General features: G+C 34.6%; 1 protein-coding gene across 1 annotated transcript in view; it reads left to right on the forward strand.

Annotated features, from left to right (window-relative positions):
- LOC149799453 (anosmin-1-like) overlaps window positions 1-21,839 on the forward strand; it is a 153,733-nt gene that overhangs the window by 83,485 nt on the left and 48,409 nt on the right. Inside the window, exons 3-6 of the mRNA XM_089958197.1 lie at window positions 2,218-2,277; window positions 5,795-6,008; window positions 15,462-15,658; window positions 19,865-19,994. Coding sequence (XP_089814323.1) covers window positions 2,218-2,277; window positions 5,795-6,008; window positions 15,462-15,658; window positions 19,865-19,994 — 601 coding nt within the window. The remainder of the gene's footprint in view (window positions 1-2,217; window positions 2,278-5,794; window positions 6,009-15,461; window positions 15,659-19,864; window positions 19,995-21,839) is intronic.

The following is a 21,839-nucleotide window of genomic DNA, read 5'->3' on the forward strand; positions in this document are numbered from 1 at the left end:
GGCTCTTCTTCCTAGCCGGCTATTGGTATTTCACTATCAACATACTGCAGAGTAACCGTGGAAGGTGTTGTACATGCCTGACATCAATTTCAAGAACATTACAAGCCCAAAACACCTAGTTCACAAATATATCCATATCTTTAAATAGTAAACAATAATAGCTGAAAAAGTCACACTATAGCCTAAAGTTAAGAAATTTGCCAGGGGCCAATTTCGGAAAGTGGACCCTGCCACCAAAACTGTTGTTTCTGATATCATTGCTTATGTCATGTGCCCTTAAAGATGGCTGTGCCAGATGCACTAGCTGCTAAGGGGTATATTAACCTCAGACTGATGGGCTACAGTGAACATTTGAACCACTGCAGCAACCAGAACTTTTTACTCAAAAGAATTACAAGGATAACACAGCCTGTCTGGGACTTTGGGTAACTTGACCAGTAACTTGACCAGCTCCTGCAGATGGGAGAGAATCCCTCCACATTCTTAAATCAGCTTTTTCTTTGTTAATTCCTATGTGGATAGATTAAACACATTTGATCACAAACGACTGGTATGCAGGTAAGTCAATAGAATCCAAACCGTATGAACTCTTATATATTCTAACGTTGCCATCATTTGTGGTTGAATATGTCAGGGAGCAAACTGTGGGGAGAATGTAGCAATTCCATATGATATAACAACCCATCATCATATAAATAATGTTTTATTGGTGCTTGGGTGCTGTTGGAAACCCTTACAAGATATATTGTTTTTTAGGGTGGGTGGGGGAGCTGTAAACTCGTTAAGAGCAGCAACAGGGAAAGCCTCCTAAATTCCCCTTTTCTGTTACTATTTTTTTGCAACAAATAATCCTGTTAGAATTTACCACCTTAAAAAGTCCTTAAAATTGGAAATAAGTTCATAGATTTAATTATATTTTATATAATATTTTGTGCAAGTTAAAAAGAAATATTTGACTTGGTCGAAAGAATGTTAAACTTTCTGGGAGGCAGTGAATTTGGAGCCTTGGTTTATGTGCTTGTTGGAAATCATAAAAGGTCTTTTGCTTTTGGTGTTTTTTGACACAATGGTTTGAATTGGTTACCCTATATACTTGCTTATGAGTCCAACTACAAACAGCAAAGAATGCCATTATATAATGTGCTTGCAGATCTGGGACTGTGCAGTTTGTTAGTAGTACTCAGTAGAACAAACAACATTAACCCTGATTTGCAGGTGCATTATGTTTTTGCAGATCAGGATAAGTTTTGTTTGCAGTTTGAGTTGACTTATAAGCGAGTATAATCAATATTTAGTGCCAAGTCTGTTGGAGTAAAACTTATTGCCTAAGGACTGACTCTGACTGATCCAATGATAGGATTTGATGACCGACTGACTGGTAAGATTTGAACCCACACCCTTTTGGACACAAGTCCACATACTAATCACTGAGTCACCACTGCTGCTGCCTCCATTAGTTGCCTCCTTTGATATGTATGAAAGTGCATCGCGCCTATTCTGTATCCCAAAACCTGCAGGACAATGACATTATTGCTAGGAAACATCATTATCCAATACTGAAATTTATTTTATACTAGGCTGTAAAATACTGGATTTTCTAAGAGGAATATAGATATTTCACTGGAGTGAAAGTATTCATATTTGTTTTCTCTAAAATTATAAGGGCCTGCTCCAGTGGCATAGTGGTTACAGCATCTGGAGGCTGCGGGTTCAAACCCGGCAAAGCCATACCAAAGACTTATAAAAATGTTACTAACAGGTGCCCTGCTAGGCATTCAGCATTATGAGGTTAGTGTTAGGACTGGTCAGCTTGGTGTCAGGATAATGTGACTGGGTGAGTCATCATGCTGCATGTCTGCAGCATGATGCCCCAGTGCTAGAAATCACTGTAAACTGCTACACTGTGGACATCATAATGACAGAACTGAAAAATTGTTAAAGCTTCATTAAAAATCCAAAACACAAATACACACACACACTAACATTATAAGGAAGAAATTTAAAATTGTTCATATATGCTTCATATGTCTATCTCTCTTTAGAGATGACTCAAGTTCAAATCCAACAAGGTACAAATTATTTTGTTTTAATGTGGAAAGGAGAATTACATTACTGCTTACATTTTTTGTTTGAATCAAATATGCAGCTTGAATATACGTTATTCACTCATTTCAAGCAAATATCCTCTTTAAATTTTCATTCATTTTTCTATTTCAGTGTCTGAAACCATGTGATGTGAGTGTGGATGAACTTGGAATGTGTGAAAAGTTTTGTGAGGTAAGTAGTTACAGGGGCACTGTCTTTTTATAGCATACAAAACACAAACACAGAATAATGGCATGAAACCTCATCAGATACTATAGTCAGATGATTTCGTTTGGTTTGGTGTTTTTCGGCACAACAACAAAAGAAAGGTTATTTAGGGCAGAGGCAATTGGAGCAAAGTGACTTGCCCAATGACACACCACTTTAGCTGATCCAGGCTTGTCTGATGGTACCAGTTGAGCCTGTTTCCTTTAGGTTATGAGTCGGCACAATAACCAGCTCCAAGGTCAAATTAATTAAATGAAGTATCAGTTATATAATAAATTAAAATTTGATACGCTTAATTGGAGCCATGAACATTCCAGCCTTATAGATGGGAATTTTTCTTAAAGGTTTTATAGTGAGGGATGCTCTGCAGTTCATTGGTAGACGATCTAATTTTCATCAATAACAATTGTATGTACAGTGAACAGTCAAACCAGTGTTAAACAGCTACCTCTGGGAAGTGAGATACACGACCTTTGACCTTTGCTTGCTCATTACAGGTTCATTTCTTGAGTATTTTAATTACATGACTCTGAAAAACTGGTTACCAAAGCCAGGGGATTTCTTAATACAGGAGGCTTTGAGTGCAGGTTCATCAAAGATGAAAGTTTGACCATTATTTTAATGACACACTGGGTATTCCAGGAAATCATTCCCAATATGTTTCCATGGACTGATCTGTATCCTGGGACAGGATGGTGAGATTGATGTCTATTTAAAAAGTACAAGTATGTATTTTTCTGTGTGTGTTATGGATGAACCAGCTATTTTTGACAAGTGTGATACTGTGCACATTTTGTATTATGTCTTACAGAGTTATGGCCCATGAACAAGTGAAATGGTGGTGATTTAGATATTCTGCAAAAAAGATAGAATATCAGTTTAAAAGTTTTCAAATAAAACAATATCGAGAATTCAGTTTTGGGATGGAATTTCTGAACAAGTCACGGATTTCTCTCTTGTTAAATCAGAATACAATCATCATTGTTAATTATGCATATCAAAATTACAGAAATATCAGTTTATTGCATTAAGCTTCAAAACAAACCATGGAATCATAAATGGAAATAAAGAATTTTCAGAAGGATTCCTACTGGACTACATTTATTAGAAACATATTTTAAAATGCTCCCTGAAGAAAAGATAAATACAGTGAGAACAATGGAAAGACAAATAAAATCAGTGCAAAAGAAAAAGGTTTATAAGATAACATTTATTTGACAAAAGTTGTACCATGTAGTGTAAGTGCTCAAATTTGGTAAAAGTCACAGATTTTCTAAGTGAAAAACTAGATTTGAAGCACATGGAATGTAATTATAATAATTATAATGAAGGAACTTCCTGATACAACTCTCTTCTTGATATTCAAGTTAAAACATAACAGTATTCTGTTTCCAGGCATATTTGAAGTCATCAGGCTTATTTATTTGTACTAGCCTGGTCTTGTCTGCCATTGTTGTCTTGGATTTTCTCAGCAAAGACTTCCTGGCCAATTGTTAGACAGGTTTTAGGAGACTGTATATTAGCAGGATATAATTAGGGATGGATGGGTAGGGAAATTCTTGCCATGTAACATGTATGGGTACCCTGCTTGGTATGTTTTTATCGGGTTAGGTTTCTCCACTCCAATCTTGTTCAATTTTCTCACCCTCATTTTTGGTAACCATAAAACTTTTTTTCACTGACATTCAGAAAGGCCAGATCCAGGTAGCTGGGTTGGGTACTTGCCCATCCTTAGATATGATTTGATTAGTACATGCCATTTGGGTAATCATCTCTAAGAAGGCTTTTTTCTGAATTCATACAGATTATTCACTGAGTATCATTTTCCATTTAAGATTTAAAATGGTGGAAGATAAGTACTGTTTAAATCCTCACAGTGTGAGGATGGATTGGGGGAAGACAAATTCATTATTCCTTTTCATCCATTCATCTGTCCTGAGAAGCTTGTAAACATAATTGCAAATAAAAAACCTAGGCAAATGAAGCTTTGCTCACATATTTGTCTGCACATGCAGATGACCTACAGACCATTACAGAAATTTTTCAGTGTCATTTTACTCATTTTAAACTTTTGTGACTTGTAAACATAATCAAGCCAAATCCTTTTGAGCTAGACAGGTTAAATTGTACAGTTTTATTTGCTTTTATATGCAGATTTTCAGGCCATTGCAGCAATTTAAAATTTGTCTACACATTGTCATTTATTTAAGATAATGCTGTTGGACAGGTGTTATGTTACATTGATGTCCATCTGTCTGTCCATTTGTACCCTATTTTGTTTCTGCACAATAATCTTGATTTCATCACCATTTATCATGAACAGTCTTTGTGGATAGCTTGCTCTTGGGGTATGGAAGAAACCTTTTAATCTTGGGGTCCAAAAACCAAAAGACCGCTCCGGTGGTCTAGTAGTTAGAGCGTCCGCCTCAGATGCGGGAGGTCGTGGGTTCGATCCCCGGCCGAGTCATACCAAAGACTTACAAAAATGGTACTAATAGCTGCCTTGCTTGACGCTCAGTATTAAGAGGTTAGTGTTAGGACTGGTTGGCCCGGTGTCAGGATAATGTGACTGGGTGGGACATCGTGCTACATGTCTGCGGCATGATGCCCCAGTGCTAGACATCACTATAAACTGCCACATAGCAGACATCGTAGCGATATGACTGAAAAATTGTTAAAGCTACGTTAAAAATCCAAATCACATCACATCACACCAAAAACCAAAAGTAATGTCACTGTGACTGAGAAAAGGAAAGTGACTTCTTCACAGTCACTTTTGTTTTTTTATACAAGACCTGGACCAAACTTTATGGATGTCTTGCACTCAAGTTAAGTACAAGCCTAATGATTTGGTGCTAGTAAGGTCAAACATCAGTGTCTGTGTGGCTAAGAAATAGTTTCTGCACACAACATTTAGTTCTTAAACTCAACAAAAGTGACTTGCACTTTGAACATAGTTTACTGATTTTGAGGTTGAAGGTCAAGATCACTGTATCATAATATAATTCAAGGAAAACTGGATTTTGCAGAATAGTTTTCTGTTTTACAGTAAATTTCTTTGTTGATGACTTGCATTAGGTAATAAAGAAATCAGTATATTTAGAGGTCAGAGGTCATGGTAAATCTAAATAGAAAATAATGGTTTCTGAACTTCAGTAAGTTTATTTCAAGATTACACCTTGACCAAAACATCCAGGTCATTGAGATGCACAGGTCAAAACACTCCAGAGTCAACCATGTCATATTTAAAAAAAATAAAAATAACACAGTCCCTTTCTCCCAACTTGATTTATTATGAATGGTCAGTAATTGATGTTTGAATTCTATGAAAAACTTGCAGGGTCGTAAGAGATGACTAATCAAGGTCACCCAATGTTCAATGCCAAATGACAAGTTTAAGATCAAGTTCACAAAGCACAAGATACTTTTGTGCCAGGGCAGTTTTGGTTTTAATGCTGATCATTATTCTCATTTATTGCAGAAAATTGAATCTGTGTGTGTCGAGTCATGTCAGTTTTTGGCGTCTGCATACAGCTGGAAGGGAGGTGTATGTCCTGATCCAAGATCTGCCAGAGGCTTTGATGCAGCTTGTGTAAAGACATGCAGTCTTGATGGGGATTGTCCGGAAAACCAAAAATGCTGCTCCAATGGTTGTGGCCACACATGCATGCAACCAGTGTACAATAATAGCAGAGGTTTGTTAAACAATGAACCAGTTTTGTCTGATTTTGGAATCTTAAATATGATCATTGCAGTTGGATCAAGATTTGTAATAAAGAAAGAAACTTATTACTAACTAAAATCTATCCAATATGAACTAGAATACAAAACAATACAAGGGAACGATTTATTAAAGTTCACAGAGAATGAAACCTGTATCTGACTTTTTTTAAAATAAAAAAGTTTATTTATATTCTAAATATTCTTGCTAGGAAAGTGTTTGTTTGTTTTTTTTAGTCATAACCTGTTTAAAAGAATATAATGTGTCACAGGGGAGAGGGACCCCTGTTATTTTTAAATATTTTGTTTCCCTTTCACTGCCTTAGTGTAAAGTATAGTTATACCTTAGCAAGAAGCTTGGATTGTATGAAAAGCAATTGTGCCATACAAAAGCTCACAAGTTTACCTTTCTGGCAATAAACCTGATGTAAGTTGGCAGCGGACATAAATCTCTGTTGAGCTGCAGATGGTGTAGTCTATCACTAATGGAAGAAATGCATTTTTTGACATGTTGGTGTACATCTTAATGTCATTGGGACTACTACCATTGTCTGGACAACAGATAACAGGAGGAGAGTTAATGTTCATGCTGCATTAAGCCATTTTGGAGCAGCAAGAAATCAAGGCCAGGTCTCTAGATATGTTTCAACACAATAGTTGGTGTGTGTTGCTAAAAATAAACTGTTAACCAATCCTGTTTGTAATTCCTTGTGTGGATGTATGCATGTATAAGACAGCGTAACTCAGGACAGTAGACCTACAAGCTTTGCTTCCTTTGGCAAGGTTGTCAGTTACCCTTGTTTTGTCTATATGTCATCAACAGGAAGGGCAGTATGTTACTTAGAAACTGCTGTATCCATATTTATATGTGTAACTCAAACTACTATTTACATATATATCTGTTAGTGTACGTCATTTATTGACTGTTAAATTTATTCTGGACACCAATAGCAGAGAACCACTTTGATAACAGTAGAAAATAGAGAACAGACTTGTGTCTGCAGCATCAATTTTTATATAGGGAAATCATCTTCTCACCTATGTTAACAGAGTAGTGAATGCCTATGAGAAGTCAAAAGTGCAGTTTAGGTAAAGTCGCCATTCAACCCCAGCCAGCCACTCAGCAAAGCTTTGATGTCATCTGAGACACAACGAAAAACCAGTGATAACTATTGTGACTCTTGCTGACAATTAAAATGTGAAATAACCGTTAAGGGATATATGTGTGATAATCCAGTCCTCTACTAGAATTTGCACACGTAACTTTTCTGGGAATGGTGGTTTTTTTGTGTTACTGTGAAAAAATTTGAGCTACATTTTTTGTTTTCCTTTTTAAGACTGTCAAAGATTGTCCTACACATTTATTTTTTGGATGCATTGTCCTTGTCTGCTCAGTGCATCTGCAAGTAAATGATTATGTGAATCATCACTTTCATCTTTGCATCAGAATGATTTGCCCCTATTGCTGGTGAATTCAGTCCCAACTCAAAATAGTTTGATTATTACTTATTCTGCCCATTTATGACACTCCACCCCCACCCCCCAGCTTTTAGCTGATACAGTGCTGTGTAAAGACTGTGCTATAAATCACAGTTTATGCAATTTGCTAGATGCATATTTTCTTTACAAACTGATTGAAAATCATCATTTTTATATTTCCATGAGAAGGAAGAAAAACATAAATACTTAATATGATTTAACAAGTTTATTATTGAAAGTATTCAAAATAAATTAAAGATAATTTGAGTAAAATTACAAAGTATCCTCTTTTATTGCTTATTTATCAAAAACAAAAGAAGAAAAAAAAACAACTTTAGAGACGTGAGAAAGGTAAAATATAACCATTGTATCCATACTAATTGTTTGGAAGGTATGCAATAACACAATCCATTCAAGTCCAACAGGAAGTCAAATAACTACAGTCAAAAAAGAGTTACATCCCTTGTAATGAAAGTACTTTGCAAGAGCCTTAGACACATTGCAGAATTTTCTTACCCTTCTAACAAAAGCAATATAATTTCCTGACAATAATGGTCTGGTATGGAGACTATCTTCAGTCAGTAAATTTACAATATGCTTAAATAAAAAATTTACTTCTCATAAAGTCTACTCCCAATGAATTCAAACAATTTGTCACTAAAATCTGTTATGAGTTATGATTGTCAAAATTTACAGACTGCACTTGCTTCTTTGATTTAGAGTTTTAGTGTTGTTTTGAGTGACATCATTCGCTGAACAGGCTGACCATCCATAATTGTATAGGTATATTGACTAAATGGTCATTTCAAATGAAAGGAATGTCTTTTATGTTTCATATGGTCTCAACTTGTGATAAAAATAGAAGAGCAGATGTTTTCTTGTTCTAATTTCAAAAGGTGAGAAAGTATGGAACTACCAGATAAAATATATTCCATATGGAAGTATTCTTAAGAGCTACTGGAGTTCTGCTCATTCTTAATTTTCATGTAATTATATATATTGTATACAATTATAAAACAAATTCATCCAAGCATGAAAAAGGATTTAGACAAAAAGTTTAGGCAGCCATTGTTGGAATAACGATACAAAGGGGGAATAAGAAGAAGAATATTGTTGAGTCATCACCTTTTATGGGTATGGAAATTTACATTTGTAAAGCATAATTTTAATCTCATTATTATTAATTAATGCAGTTGATATGAAAATTGCAAATATCAAACAGAAATAGGTGAAAGATTATATTGGGAGATAATTGCTGACATTTAAGGGTAGTATTGACTTTTACCATCCCAACAATCACCCCCTCCATACCTCGTTTAATAATATTTTGCAAATTTTGTGCTCATTAATCTCAGCATTGGCAGTTTCTTGTTCCACTGACACATCACATCTGTGTACATGTCGAAAATGTCCAAGACAAGTAATAACTGTGCCAGCTTTTATGAAGGATATACCTTTAAACTCGTTTGTTTGTTAAATAATCTAAAAACAAAGAAATGGGGTTTTTTCAGATATGGAAAATTCAAATTCGATTTTAGACATGTTATGCGTTTAGGCTCTTACAAAATATAACAAGAAAAAAGTGAAGACAACAAGCTTTGTAAAATTTAGCAAATAAATTATTTCCCCTGAAAAAAAACCTTACGGTTTTATGAGTCAAATCCAAAAATAATCCAAGAATTAAAAAATAGAAATCCTAGAAACAAAAAGTCCTAATGAAACTGAGTTTGAATCACGATGGAATCCAAAATGGAAGGCAGTGACGTATGTTGTGGTCAGCATTTGTACTGACGTGTCAACAGTTCTTTGTTGAATCACAGAAAATAATATTCCAATTTGAATTCTGTATAAATTTTTATAAATGTCCTTGTCCAAGAATTAATTTAGAGCACTAGTATTTCCAGGGAAAAGAGTCACTTTTCTTTAAAATAACATAAAATAATTAGCCTCAAAACTGGTCACAACATATAACACCTGGATGTCTCCAGTGTTAAGGCAAGTATGACTATTATTTCTCAAAACATAAGTAATAAATCTAACTACAGCACAAAACAGATGCCTGGATGTGGGTCAGTTCTCTGGAAAAACTAGAGTTTGTAACAATTGCTACATGTTATTTGTCATATACTCCAAGTATGGCCTCGATTCCACTTTATAGCTCTTACTCTGAGAAAGAATTTAAAAATGTTTAAAAAAAAGTTATTTACTACAAACTATCACTGTTTCTGAATTAAGGCCAGGAACTAGGTCAGCATTAGATACAATGTTTCTATAAAGTTGTTTACATCAAAAATAAAAAATATCACTCAGAACTGAACTCTATTCCAGCAAATAAAGTAACATTACAATAGCAAGTAATGGAAACAAAAAAGTTAAAACTTAAAAACAAACAATTAAATTAAACCATATGTAAATTAAGTCAAATATACATAACAGACAGAAAACTCAATAAATGATCTTTAAGGTTAGACTGATTGATTGTGTATTCTGTACAGGAGTGAATTTTTAAATGAAAAACAAACCCCATCATTTGACCTATCGTATTTAATATTATTTAAAGAAAGATCTAGGAATGCTTATTTTGGCATGAATAAGTTTTATTTCAAACTATACCACATAGCGTGTGTACCTACTCAGTGTTATTACCAGAATTCAAATGCTGAACTCGGCATTCAACATATGTGGCCAGTTTCAGACAGCAGTTGATTGTGTCCTACTTCTAAGATGGAAATCAAAATGTTTAGCCTCTCGCATTTTCAATACAAAGCGAGGCATTTTAAGATACTTTTAGCCAGATATGACTCCAAGTGGAGGAAGCTAGTTTTTTAAAATGGGGACAGGGCTTCTTTGGATCAGAAAGTCATATCCAGATGGGTTATTTCTTCAGATGACTTCTTAGGTGCCTAGTTGGTCTTGGGAGAAAATTGTGGCAAAAATCATACATCAAATATGAAAGCTTTTATATTGCTACTTCCCCAAGGTGTAGAGTGATGATATGACATCCAGTATGGCCACATTGGCAATTATCTTTGAAAACATATTATGGCTTCTTCTCCTAAATGGAAAGACATATCAACGTAAAGTTGTCAGTAAAACACTATGATTCCTAGTTGGTTCTAAATGAGACTAGTCCCAATTTTAATACAAATATGGTCACCATAGAAACCAGCTTCGTATTATCGTATTATGACTACTCCTTAGTGTAATGTCAAATTGGAACAGGCTTTTCACTGGAAGACATTTTCTTTTGGCTAGTTGGTCGTTAAAGGAAATGGTACCAGTCTGAAATTTTGTAATACTTGCTTTGGCTACTCCTTCACCATTGATGGTCTAATTGATATAGAATTTTCACCAGCAACTTGTAATGATATCTAGTTTGTCCTAAATGCAAATGGTGCCGATCTTATATGAATATGACTGCCTTCTTGAAATGTTTGTATTGATAGTTGTCCTGAATGGATGATGATATTAACAAGGGGTTCTCATTAAACGTTTTCAAATTATGTGCAGATTGGCCCAAATGAAAATGGTGTTGATCTCACTCAGATACATAATGTTCACCACAGCAGATAATTTGAAAAAATTTGAAATTTCAACATTCAGTAGTTAAAAAAACAAGAAATGGTCTTTTAAATTTCTGTAATTTTTTTCGACAGCAGAGCGTCAGTCCATTCAAGGGACTCTTGCTTTTAAATTTTTTTCTAAGGTAAAATATTATGTTTAAGCATTAACACCCAAGTTTCAATTCACTGAACAATGAAAGCATGCACATGTCCTCAGTTTCATTGCCATCTTATTTTCACTAAATGGTACAAATAAAGCAAGCCCTAATTCTTTAACACTAGACTGAAATCCCCTCTATAAAGAGAATTAAATCACATAGTTAAGAACAGTCCCCTTTACTTTTTAGTGATTAGTTAAATCATGATATGTTAGGCAGGTTATCTTTTGAATTAGATAATTTAAAAAGCTCGCAGATATTTCTGAAAGAAGTCCTTATTCTGGTGGATTTCAATAAGAAATTTGCCAAAAAGTTGTTGCTTCTTTTAAGACTTTGATGTAAAGAAAAGAACAGAATGAGTACTAATGGTGAGCTGATGAATTTTTTTCACGTGACATGAAATATATACCAAACATTATATTTTTGAGCCTAATTGGGTGCACATCATACAAAGAACCATTAGTGTTCCATTATTTTCTTGGACTGGGACTACATGATGAACTATGATCTTAGTGGTTGTTACAACAATTGATTGGGACTTTATCATGAACTTCCATCATCATATTGTTAAGGCAGTTGATTGGGACTACATCATGAACTGTGATCATTGTAATTGTTAAGACAGTTGATTGGGACTACATCATGAACTGTGATCATCATGATTGTTAAGACAAATTGATTGGGACTGCATCATCACCTGTGATCATTGTGATTGTTAAGACATTTGATTGGGATTACATCATGAAATGTGATCATCATGATTGTTAACACATTAATCCCTGGAGGTTTTTGTCATTTTTGCCTGACATTCGAATAGGGAACACATTTTGAAAGCTATTTCTGAAGACATCCTAACACATCAACTTCCAGGTAATTTTCCAATAATCTAATGCCTGGTTGTGTTAGAAACATTGTTTTTTATTGGCTATTTGGCTCGCACATGAGCAGAAGGGTAAAAGTTGAGTTCTCTTTTTTTCTTCTTTTCTTTTTGCTTAATGGACCCATTATTTTCTTATGGAGACCACTCGTTATTCCAAATGCCCATCTTATCCTACTTTTTGCAAAGGTTCATCTGTCTGTTTACAGTTCATACCAGTATGCCTTAGATCTGAGACCGAAATGTCTAAACTCCGGACACAAAATCGGATTCCGACCATGGGTGAATTTGGGTGGAAAAATATCGGGTCCAAAAAATGAGGTTTTTCTATCTGTATTTTGTAGTGCAACTAGAACTTCCAGATTATTTGGTATCATTATAGAGCTACATCTATCTACCTTTCTATAATACCACCCACTTTAGTGTATCATACATGAACTTGACACTACAGAGCTCGGCAGTAGGCTACTACCTCCTGCCACGTAAACTTGCTGGCACAGGTTAATGTGTTAAGACAATTGATTGGGACTACGTCATGAACTGTGATGATGATTGGTAAGACAATTGATTAGGACTTTATCATGAACTTTCATCATCATGATTATTAAGAGAGTTGATTGGGACTACATCATGAACTGTAATCTTTGTGATTGTTACAACAATTGATTGGACATAACAATGGACTGTAATAGTATTGGTAAACTGTAATTGTGATTTTCAAGATAGTTGATTGGACTGCATGTAAAAGTACCTTTTATTTGAAACAAGGAACCAGTATACATGTTGATTTATCAAATAAATATGACTTAAGTTGCCCTTCTTAATCATTGATGTCAAAATTCAAATGGTTCTAATGTGTTATTTAATCCCAAAATTCAAATGGCTCTAATGTGTTATTTTATCCTAAAATTCAAATGGCCCTAATGTGTTGTTTTATCCCAAAATTCAAATAGCTCTAATGTGTAAAGTTATCTGAAAATTCCAATGGCTCTAATGTGTTATTTTATCCCAGAATTCAAATGGCTCATATGTGTTATTTTATCCCAAATTCAAATGGTTCTAATGTGTTATTTTATCCCAGAATTCAAATGGCTCTAATGTGCTATTTTATCCTAAAATTCAAATGGCCCTAATGTGTTATTTTATCCCAAAATACAAATGGTTCTAATGTGTCATTTTATCCCCAAATTCAAGTGGTTCTAATGTGTTATTTTCTCCCAACATTCAAATGGCTCTAATGTGTTATTTTATCCCAAAATTCAAATGGCTCTAATGTGCTATTTTATCCTAAAATTCAAATGGCCCTAATGTGTTATTTTGTCCCAAAATTCAAATGGTTCTAATGTGTTATTTTATCCTAAAATTCAAATGGCCCTAATGTGTTGTTTTATCCCAAAATTCAAATAGCTCTAATGTGTAAAGTTATCCGAAAATTCCAATGGCTCTAATGTGTTATTTTATCCCAAAATTCAAATGGCTCATACGTGTTATTTTGTCCCAAATTCAAATGGTTCTAATGTGTTATTTTATCCCAAAATTCAAATGGCTCTAATGTGCTATTTTATCCTAAAATTCAAATGGCCCTAATGTGTTATTTTATCCCAAAATTCAGATGGTTCTAATGTGTTATTTTATCCCCAAATTCAAATGGTTCTAATGTGTTATTTTCTCCCAACATTCAAATGGCTCTAATGTGTTATTTTATCTCCAAATTCAAATGGTTCTAATGTGTTATTTTATCCCAAATTCAAATGGTTCTGATGTGTTATTTTATCCCAAAATTCAAATGGCTCTAATGTGCTATTTTATCCTAAAATTCAAATGGCCCTAATGTGTTATTTTTTCCCAAAATTCAAATGATTCTAATGTGATATTTTATCCTAAAATTCAAATGGCCCTAATGTGTTGTTTTATCCCAAAATTCAAATAGCTCTAATGTGTAAAGTTATCCGAAAATTCCAATGGCTCTAATGTGTTATTTTATCCCAAAATTCAAATGGCTCATATGTGTTATTTTATCCTAAATTCAGATGGTTCTAATGTGTTATTTTATCCCAGAATTCAAATGGCTCTAATGTGCTATTTTATCCTAAAATTCAAATGGCTCTAATGTGTTATTTTATCCCAAAATTCAAATGGTTCTAATGTGTTATTTTATCCCCAAATTCAAATGGTTGTAATGTGTTATTTTATCCCAACATTCAAATGGCTCTAATGTGTTATTTTATCTCCAAATTCAAATGGTTCTAATGTGTTATTTTATCCCAAATTCAAATGGCTCTAATGTGTTATTTTATCTCCAAATTCAAATGGTTCTAATGTGTTATTTTATCCCAACATTCAAATGGCTCTAATGTGTTATTTTATCTCCAAATTCAAATGGTTCTAATGTGTTATTTTATCCCAACATTCAAATGGTTCTAATGTGTTATTTTATCCCAAAATTGAAATGGCTCTAATGTGTTATTTTATCCCAGATATTTTTGTGGCATCCAGATAATTTGTAACATTTGTTACAAAAAGACTTTAGAAGAAGATACTCCAAGTTATAACATAAAGGATAACATTTATATAAGACTTTAGAAGGAGGTACACCAAGTTATAACATAAAAGATAACATTTATATAATACTTTAGAAGGAGATACACCAAGTTATAACATAAATGATAACATTATATAAGACTTTAGAATGAGATACACCAAGTTATAATATAAAGGATAACATTTATATAAGACTTTAGAAGGAGATACACCAAGTTATAACATAAAGGATAACATTATATAAGAATTTAGAATGAGATACACCAAGTTATAACATAAAAGATAACATTTATATAAGACTTTAGAAGGAGGTACACCAAGTTATAACATAAAGTATAACATTTATATAAATATTTATTAAATGTAACAGAAAATGTGTCATTTTTGGTTCCTGATTAGCTGTTGATTCAGTTTTAGTGCTGTCCTTGCATGCTTCACCAGCTTTCCCTCAAACTATTTATTTATAAAGAATGATTTTTTTTCTTTCAAGTTAACTTTACCTTAAAATTCACCCAAGAACAGTATTTTATGTCACTCAGCTACTTAAAACAAATTATTTATTAAAGGGTTAAATGATCAAGAGTGGGGATTTATCGATGTGTAAATTGTACATCATCACTCACAATGTTGATAAAATCTGATGGACTTCTTGCTAACTTTGTAAGTGTTTAAGTAAAATTAACTGTTCTGCTTTGGTTCTGTATATTTTTTTCCAAGGTTTACTTTGTATGCTCCAGGTGGCCCAAAAATTTATAGGCGAAATATTTGTCCTTCATTCACTTAATTTCTGAAATCTGTATTTGTTTCTAGGTTTACCTCCCAAACCGTACAACATAAGTGTTGAAGAGCGTCAAGAAGGGAGAGCACTGATGGTCACATGGAGTTCTGATTATAAAGGTCAAGAGGCAGGGCTTAGGGGTCAGTTTGTGTATCTGCTGGAACAGAGGAACACTACAACTCTTAAACCAAACTGGGACGAACTGCACCAATGGCAGTTTGTCACTCAGGTAGTCATCCAGGGTTTCATAAAGGTTGTGAAAATTCTTCTGGGGATAGGAGTCTTCAAAAGCTTGTTATCACTTCCCCTACTAATGTTGCCATGGGGTTTTCATCAGAGGGCTTATTATGATATCTGGTTGGTCTTAAATGAAAATGGTGACAGTCTGATATCCATTGTGGACACCACAGTGGCCATCTTGAAAATCTTGTTATTATTACTCCTCCTGAATGGATGACCATATCAAATTGGGGTTTTAACTAAAGACTTTTTATGATCCTAAATGAAAATGGTGCTGATCTGATGACCAGTTTGGCACCTCAGTGGGGTTTTGAACTGAAGACTTCATATGATGTCAAGTTGGTTCTAGATGAAAACTGTATTGGTCTGATGTCACTTATGGCTGCAACATTGTCCATCTTGAAAGACTTGTTATCGCTGCATCTCCTGAATGAAAAGCAATATTGCCATGGAGGTTTCACCAGAAGACTTATTACAATGTCTAGTTTTTCCTAAATAACAATGGAGATGATCAGATGTCCAGCAGCTATGAAATCCTCAATGAAAATGGTGCCATTTAGACATTCAGAATGCATGCCGCAATAGTAACCATCTTAAAAATTCTCTTATCACTGTTTCTCCTGAGTGAATGGTCTTATCAGTATGGGGTTTTCACTGCAAGACTTATTATGTTGTTTAGTTCATCATGAATAAAAATGGTGCCAATTCAAATTTTAATATGGCTGCCACAGTGGTCATCTTGAAAATCTTGATAACATGCTTATTTCTAGCTGGCTGGTCATAATGACATGATATTGTCACGAAAACATTCCTTATGATGTGTTGTTGGTACTAAATGAAAATGGTACCAGTCTGGCATCCATTATGGCCACCATGACACCCATCTTGAATATAATGTTACCTTTTCTCCTCTAGAATGATGCCTTGTTGGAAATAAATATAAATGGTGCCAATTTGATGTCATTATGGCCAGTATAGCAGCTAATTTGAACATGTTGTTGCTGATGAATATCGGAGATGGTTTTGTTGAGAAATGTCACAAATGGTTTCAGCAGTCCACAGTTAAATCAAGAAATTTCTTGAACTCCTGGAAATTCTTTTCAGCTAGTACAGGGTCAGTCAGAGACTCTTGTTTAAACTTGTGTAATTGTGGCATAGAGTTCTATTCACACAAACCTCCCCCATTTATGTCTAATGACATGACAGATGCTTGTCGATAATTCTAGCAAATTTTGACAATAATCATAAAATATAATTTTGAGATCTCTCTCTGTTTTTAACCTGTTTTTAACATTTGGGACAGTTTATTATGCTGGTCACCTCAGCTTATCCCAGGTGAAATACTGTTAATTGGTGCACATTTACTAACATGTTTACAAAAATTTTGAATTCATACCATGCCCACAGGTGATCTTCACTGATGGGATTGATTGGGCAATATTGAAGTTATTCAGTTTCATCTCTTTCTCTCTCCCATGTGTTCATCAGCCTAATTTTGTATTTTGCTACAGTCAGGAAAAAAAACAAAAACAAGTTAGCAATTACAGTAAAACCTGTTATGAGAGACCGCCCCTTCTGCCAACCAAAAGCGGTCTCTCAAGACAGGTGGTCTCTCATAAGAGGTGTGTGAAAATGGACTGGTTTTCAGGGTCAATAGTTAGCATTGTTGACAAATAAATAAAACCCATACTCACTGTACATGTATCATATCCATTATTTATAAATCTTGTTAAATATTGCATGCATTCCTCTCAAAATATCTTTATATAATAAAGATATTCATCTATCAAACAACGAGAATAAAATTTATATTTCAACATCACATTAATATGTACAAAAAATGAACAGTTAGATATGATGTATATAATTCTATACACTTATTCACTTGTTTTTTTAAAAAAATCCATTATACTTTGTTGACATGTTTTACTCAGCTGTTTGGTCTGAACATGTATCTCAATTATTGCCTTTTCCTGAATCAACTTTCCACTTACTGGTATGTTTTTACTCCTTGCAGCACAAAACCACTCCCATACTCGCTCGTTCAGATCTCCGTAAACTGTCCGTCGTGCCGTGGCATATTTCATCTGTGCTTCTGCACCTTTCTGCCATTCGTTTCTAATGGACTCCTTGTCTTTGATTACATTTTGAACTTGTGTTTTACCGACGCTTAAGCTGACTGCTATTTTGCAAGCAGTCTCCCGTTTTTCATTTCTTTCAATGACATTAATCCTTTCTTCCAGTGTTAAAATTTTTCTTTTTTTCAGTGGAGGTTCTGCCATTGTTATTAGTGTTGACGTTATAAAGACTATCGGTTTTTATCAGGTTTTGGGGAAATGTGGAATAAATATATATTATGTACCAATGAATGAAACCAAAAGACATAATTAACTCAATAAGAAACAATACATTTATTCTTAGACGAAGTTTAAATCAAGAGCGTTATAGCTCGATAAACAAAGGTTGCGACCATCTGCACCCAGGTAAACAGATGGTGGCTTGGTGAAACACTAACAAAAGAAATAAAAAATAATTTTAAAACAATCCGGAAATGATTCTCACTTACTAGTATTAAAGACAATGAGCTCTTTCACCCTCCAGGCCTTATGGATTAACTGGAAAGACAAACGATGTACTCAAACCTACATTGAAGCCCTTTCAGACAATTTCTCACTGGGACATAAGGACTACCGGCATTTTGTGAGTTTTCATAAAGATAAAGAAAAAATACAAACCTCTAAATTGACTGCGTATATCCATTATTACTCCCTTTGATGTTACTCTTACTGGCAATTCACATGACTTCTGCACTACAATGGCGGTTAGTGACATGTACTTTAGTCTGGTTTACTGCAGTTTACAAATGACACCGTATGCTGGAGTTGTAAATTTCACAAAACTGATACTGTAGAAAGACACATTTTTTTAAATACTTTATTAAAGCAATCTTTACTATGTATGCAGTCTTTGTTTCAAAGGATTAAATGATGGTTAGAGGTGTTTATCTCGATATATGGTTGTTCGTTTGCATACTACATTTATCCCGAGGTCTAGTGTTTACAAAAGATTAAGTTAAGGTCAGTGGTGTCAATCTGTTTTGTTTTTTTGGCAAGGCAGTCGTTCATAGCAGTGTCAAAATGCATATTTTGCCAAAAAATCGCGGTCGCTGGTCACGTTGAGCAGGTGGTCGTTCATAACAGAGCGTTTATATAGTAAAATCGATCCGTGCATTACGATTGTGGTCGGAAATGACAGGTGGTCGCTCATAGCAGAGGTCGCTCATGACAGGTTTTACTGTACATTTACCCACAGTGTTTATAGTAATGAATTAACATGGTTGCTACCTGATTTCTAAGGTCGTTGCCAAACGTTTGGCATGAAATACTGACATTTACATTTGTTTCATCATCATCAATCCCTTAACCCAAGAATTCGTTGGAGCCCCCCAGTTGACTTTACAACCAATTCTCTCCATCTTTCTCAGTTTTCTACAGCTCTTTGGTATATTGTTTGGTATACCAGATAGGGCTGCACTGGGTTGTTTCTCATTCCAGATTACACTTCTATTTAGCTTCAGTTACTGTGCTTTATTTGTTGTATTTTTTTCGTAATTCCCATCTTTCTCTGAATGTTTCTTTTCTTCAGAGTAATACAAATTTGTTTTATTGCCAAATAATGCATTTATGCATATTACTGTTTTGGTAAATTTTTGTCTCATAATTTCATTCATACAGATTTGCAGACATTAGTATACTACCTGAAATATCCAATTTACAGTTACAATGTTTTTTGGTAATAATTAATCATAACCTGAGTTTTAATTGCCAGTGTAACTTAATGATGTAACATACGATGTTATAATGAGTCTTCTCTTGCGCACTTAGATACATGTTATAATTATTGAACTAAACTTGCCATTGCTTTTGTACCATGTGTGCAAGGGTGACTATATCTTTTGGAGGTGTAAGGATTAATTTCATTGTGCTGGCACAACCAAATGCAAGTTTCCTGCCATCTCTTGCTTGTGGTTTTCTCATGAAGTCCGCACTCTAAAGATCAGGATGTGCCAATACCAGATTTCAGAAGTACTTTAATGCAAGCCAATTTACAAGAAAGACCAAATCATTGAAGATTTAAAAAAAAAGAGATTAATTTTATAAAGTCGTACACAGCACTTTTTCTCGTCTGGTTCCAGACTCAGCAGACTCATGTACTGTTACGAAGAATACATGCAGGTCATTGGTACCAGTTCCGAGTGATTGCAGTCAACAGTAATGGAACACGAGGCTTTTCACCATTATCCCCACCGTTTAAGTCCTCCAGAGGTATTGCTAAATTTGTTTTGCAGTGATTATTTTTGAAATCATTGTTGATCTTTACTCATACCTAGTTTGTTTGAAATTGAAATTGTCGTTTATGTATACCCATTTTTTTCTGTTTCTGATTTACAAATTACTGAAGGAGCCTCTGTCTGTTTCCTTTGATCTGGCTTTTGACAGTATGCATTCAGACTTGCTAAAGCAGCCACTTGTGTGTAAGAGACAAGTACAGTAGGTCCACTTTAAAAACATTTAGTACAGTGAACACTGATTTAGCAGTCACCTGTATGTAAAAAACAAGCAGAACAAGTCTACTTTAATCATGTTTAGTACCAATGAACACTTTTGCAGCTGACAACCTCCATATAGTGTGCTCGTTACTGAGAAAAACTGAAAACTTCTTTTAGCCATTTCCTATACACATACAGTAGTTATCTTTTTGAAGACATCTGTCCATAAAGGAAAAATTTTAAGGTTGCTTGAGTGTTTTTGAAAAAGGTTTCACTGCACATATTTACCTGTAGATAAAGGACACATATTGAAAATGCCAATTTTGACAGACTGTTGGTGACCCAAATAGTTCAGATTGAAGATAATCTGGTTGGTTATTATCACGCTATGTTACTGTGCTGGCTCAGGGATGTTGTGATATTTTCAAAAATGCTTCTTCCTAAAATCATACAGGAGCCCTGGGTGGCTGAATGGTCTAAAGCACTTGTCTTTACAGGTCACTGACATCTCACCTCTGCCAGCTTGAGTTTGAGTCTTGGCTCAGCCAACATGTGTATGTGAGAATGCTTGCCAGTAGCTTCCTGTGGGTTGGTGGTTCTTTCCTTGATTATCGCAGGTTCTATCTCAACCAAATATGCTGGCCACCATGTATTGCAACTCTTATACTGAAAAATGGCATAAACAATAGCAACCAACCAACCTGAAGACATACATCTGTTTGTAATTTTAAACATTTCCTAAATGTCACCAGCATCATCATTATCACCATCACCTTCATTCCACCACCTGGCCTAGTGGTTAGAGCATCTGTCTTAAATACAGGAGGTCATGGGTTTAATCCCCGGCTGAGTCATGCCAAAGACTTATAAAAATGGTACTGACAGCTACCTCTCTTGGTGCTCAGCGTTAAGAGGTTAGTGTTAGGACTGGTCGACCTGGTGTCAGGATAATGTGATTGGGTGGGACAGAATGCTACATGTCTGCGGCATGATGCCCCAGTGCTAGATATCACAATAAAGTGCAGCACTGCAGACATCCTAATGATATGTGAAAAATTGTTAAAGCTACATTAAAAATCCAAATCACACTTGCATACATGCACACACTCATACTACCACCGCCATTAACACCATCATCATCACTTTTCCAATAACCATCATTATCATTATCAGCACCACAACCACCACTGCCATTTTATCATTGTCATTATTATTATTATTATTAACAGCACCATTATTGTAAAATCATTATTTTTAACCTTGAGAAACTTGTAGCATCACTTGGAAGTATGGAATAATGAATAACCTATTCAAACTAGGTTTAAAGGGTCACCAACCTGTCTTTATATCCCATATTTTGAAAGACAAATTTCAGAGCAATATCAGTACAACCCTTTCTGAAATCTATAGTTAGGATGCAGGGTGGCATGTTGTCAGCTATACTATTCAACATCAGAATTATCAACATAAATATCATAACCCCGGAAGTGACTGCACATTCAATCAGTATGCATGCTATCAGGTATCAGCTCCTTGTATGCTTAAATAAAAATCAGAAGTTGGCTGAAAAAGAACTGCAGATTTTCACTATCTATAATTACATGATGACCTCAAACTCTGC

The sequence above is a fragment of the Sinohyriopsis cumingii genome, chromosome 5 (assembly GCF_028554795.1).
Source record: "Sinohyriopsis cumingii isolate HCF-2022 chromosome 5, ASM2855479v2, whole genome shotgun sequence".
NCBI lineage: Eukaryota > Metazoa > Mollusca > Bivalvia > Unionida > Unionidae > Sinohyriopsis > Sinohyriopsis cumingii.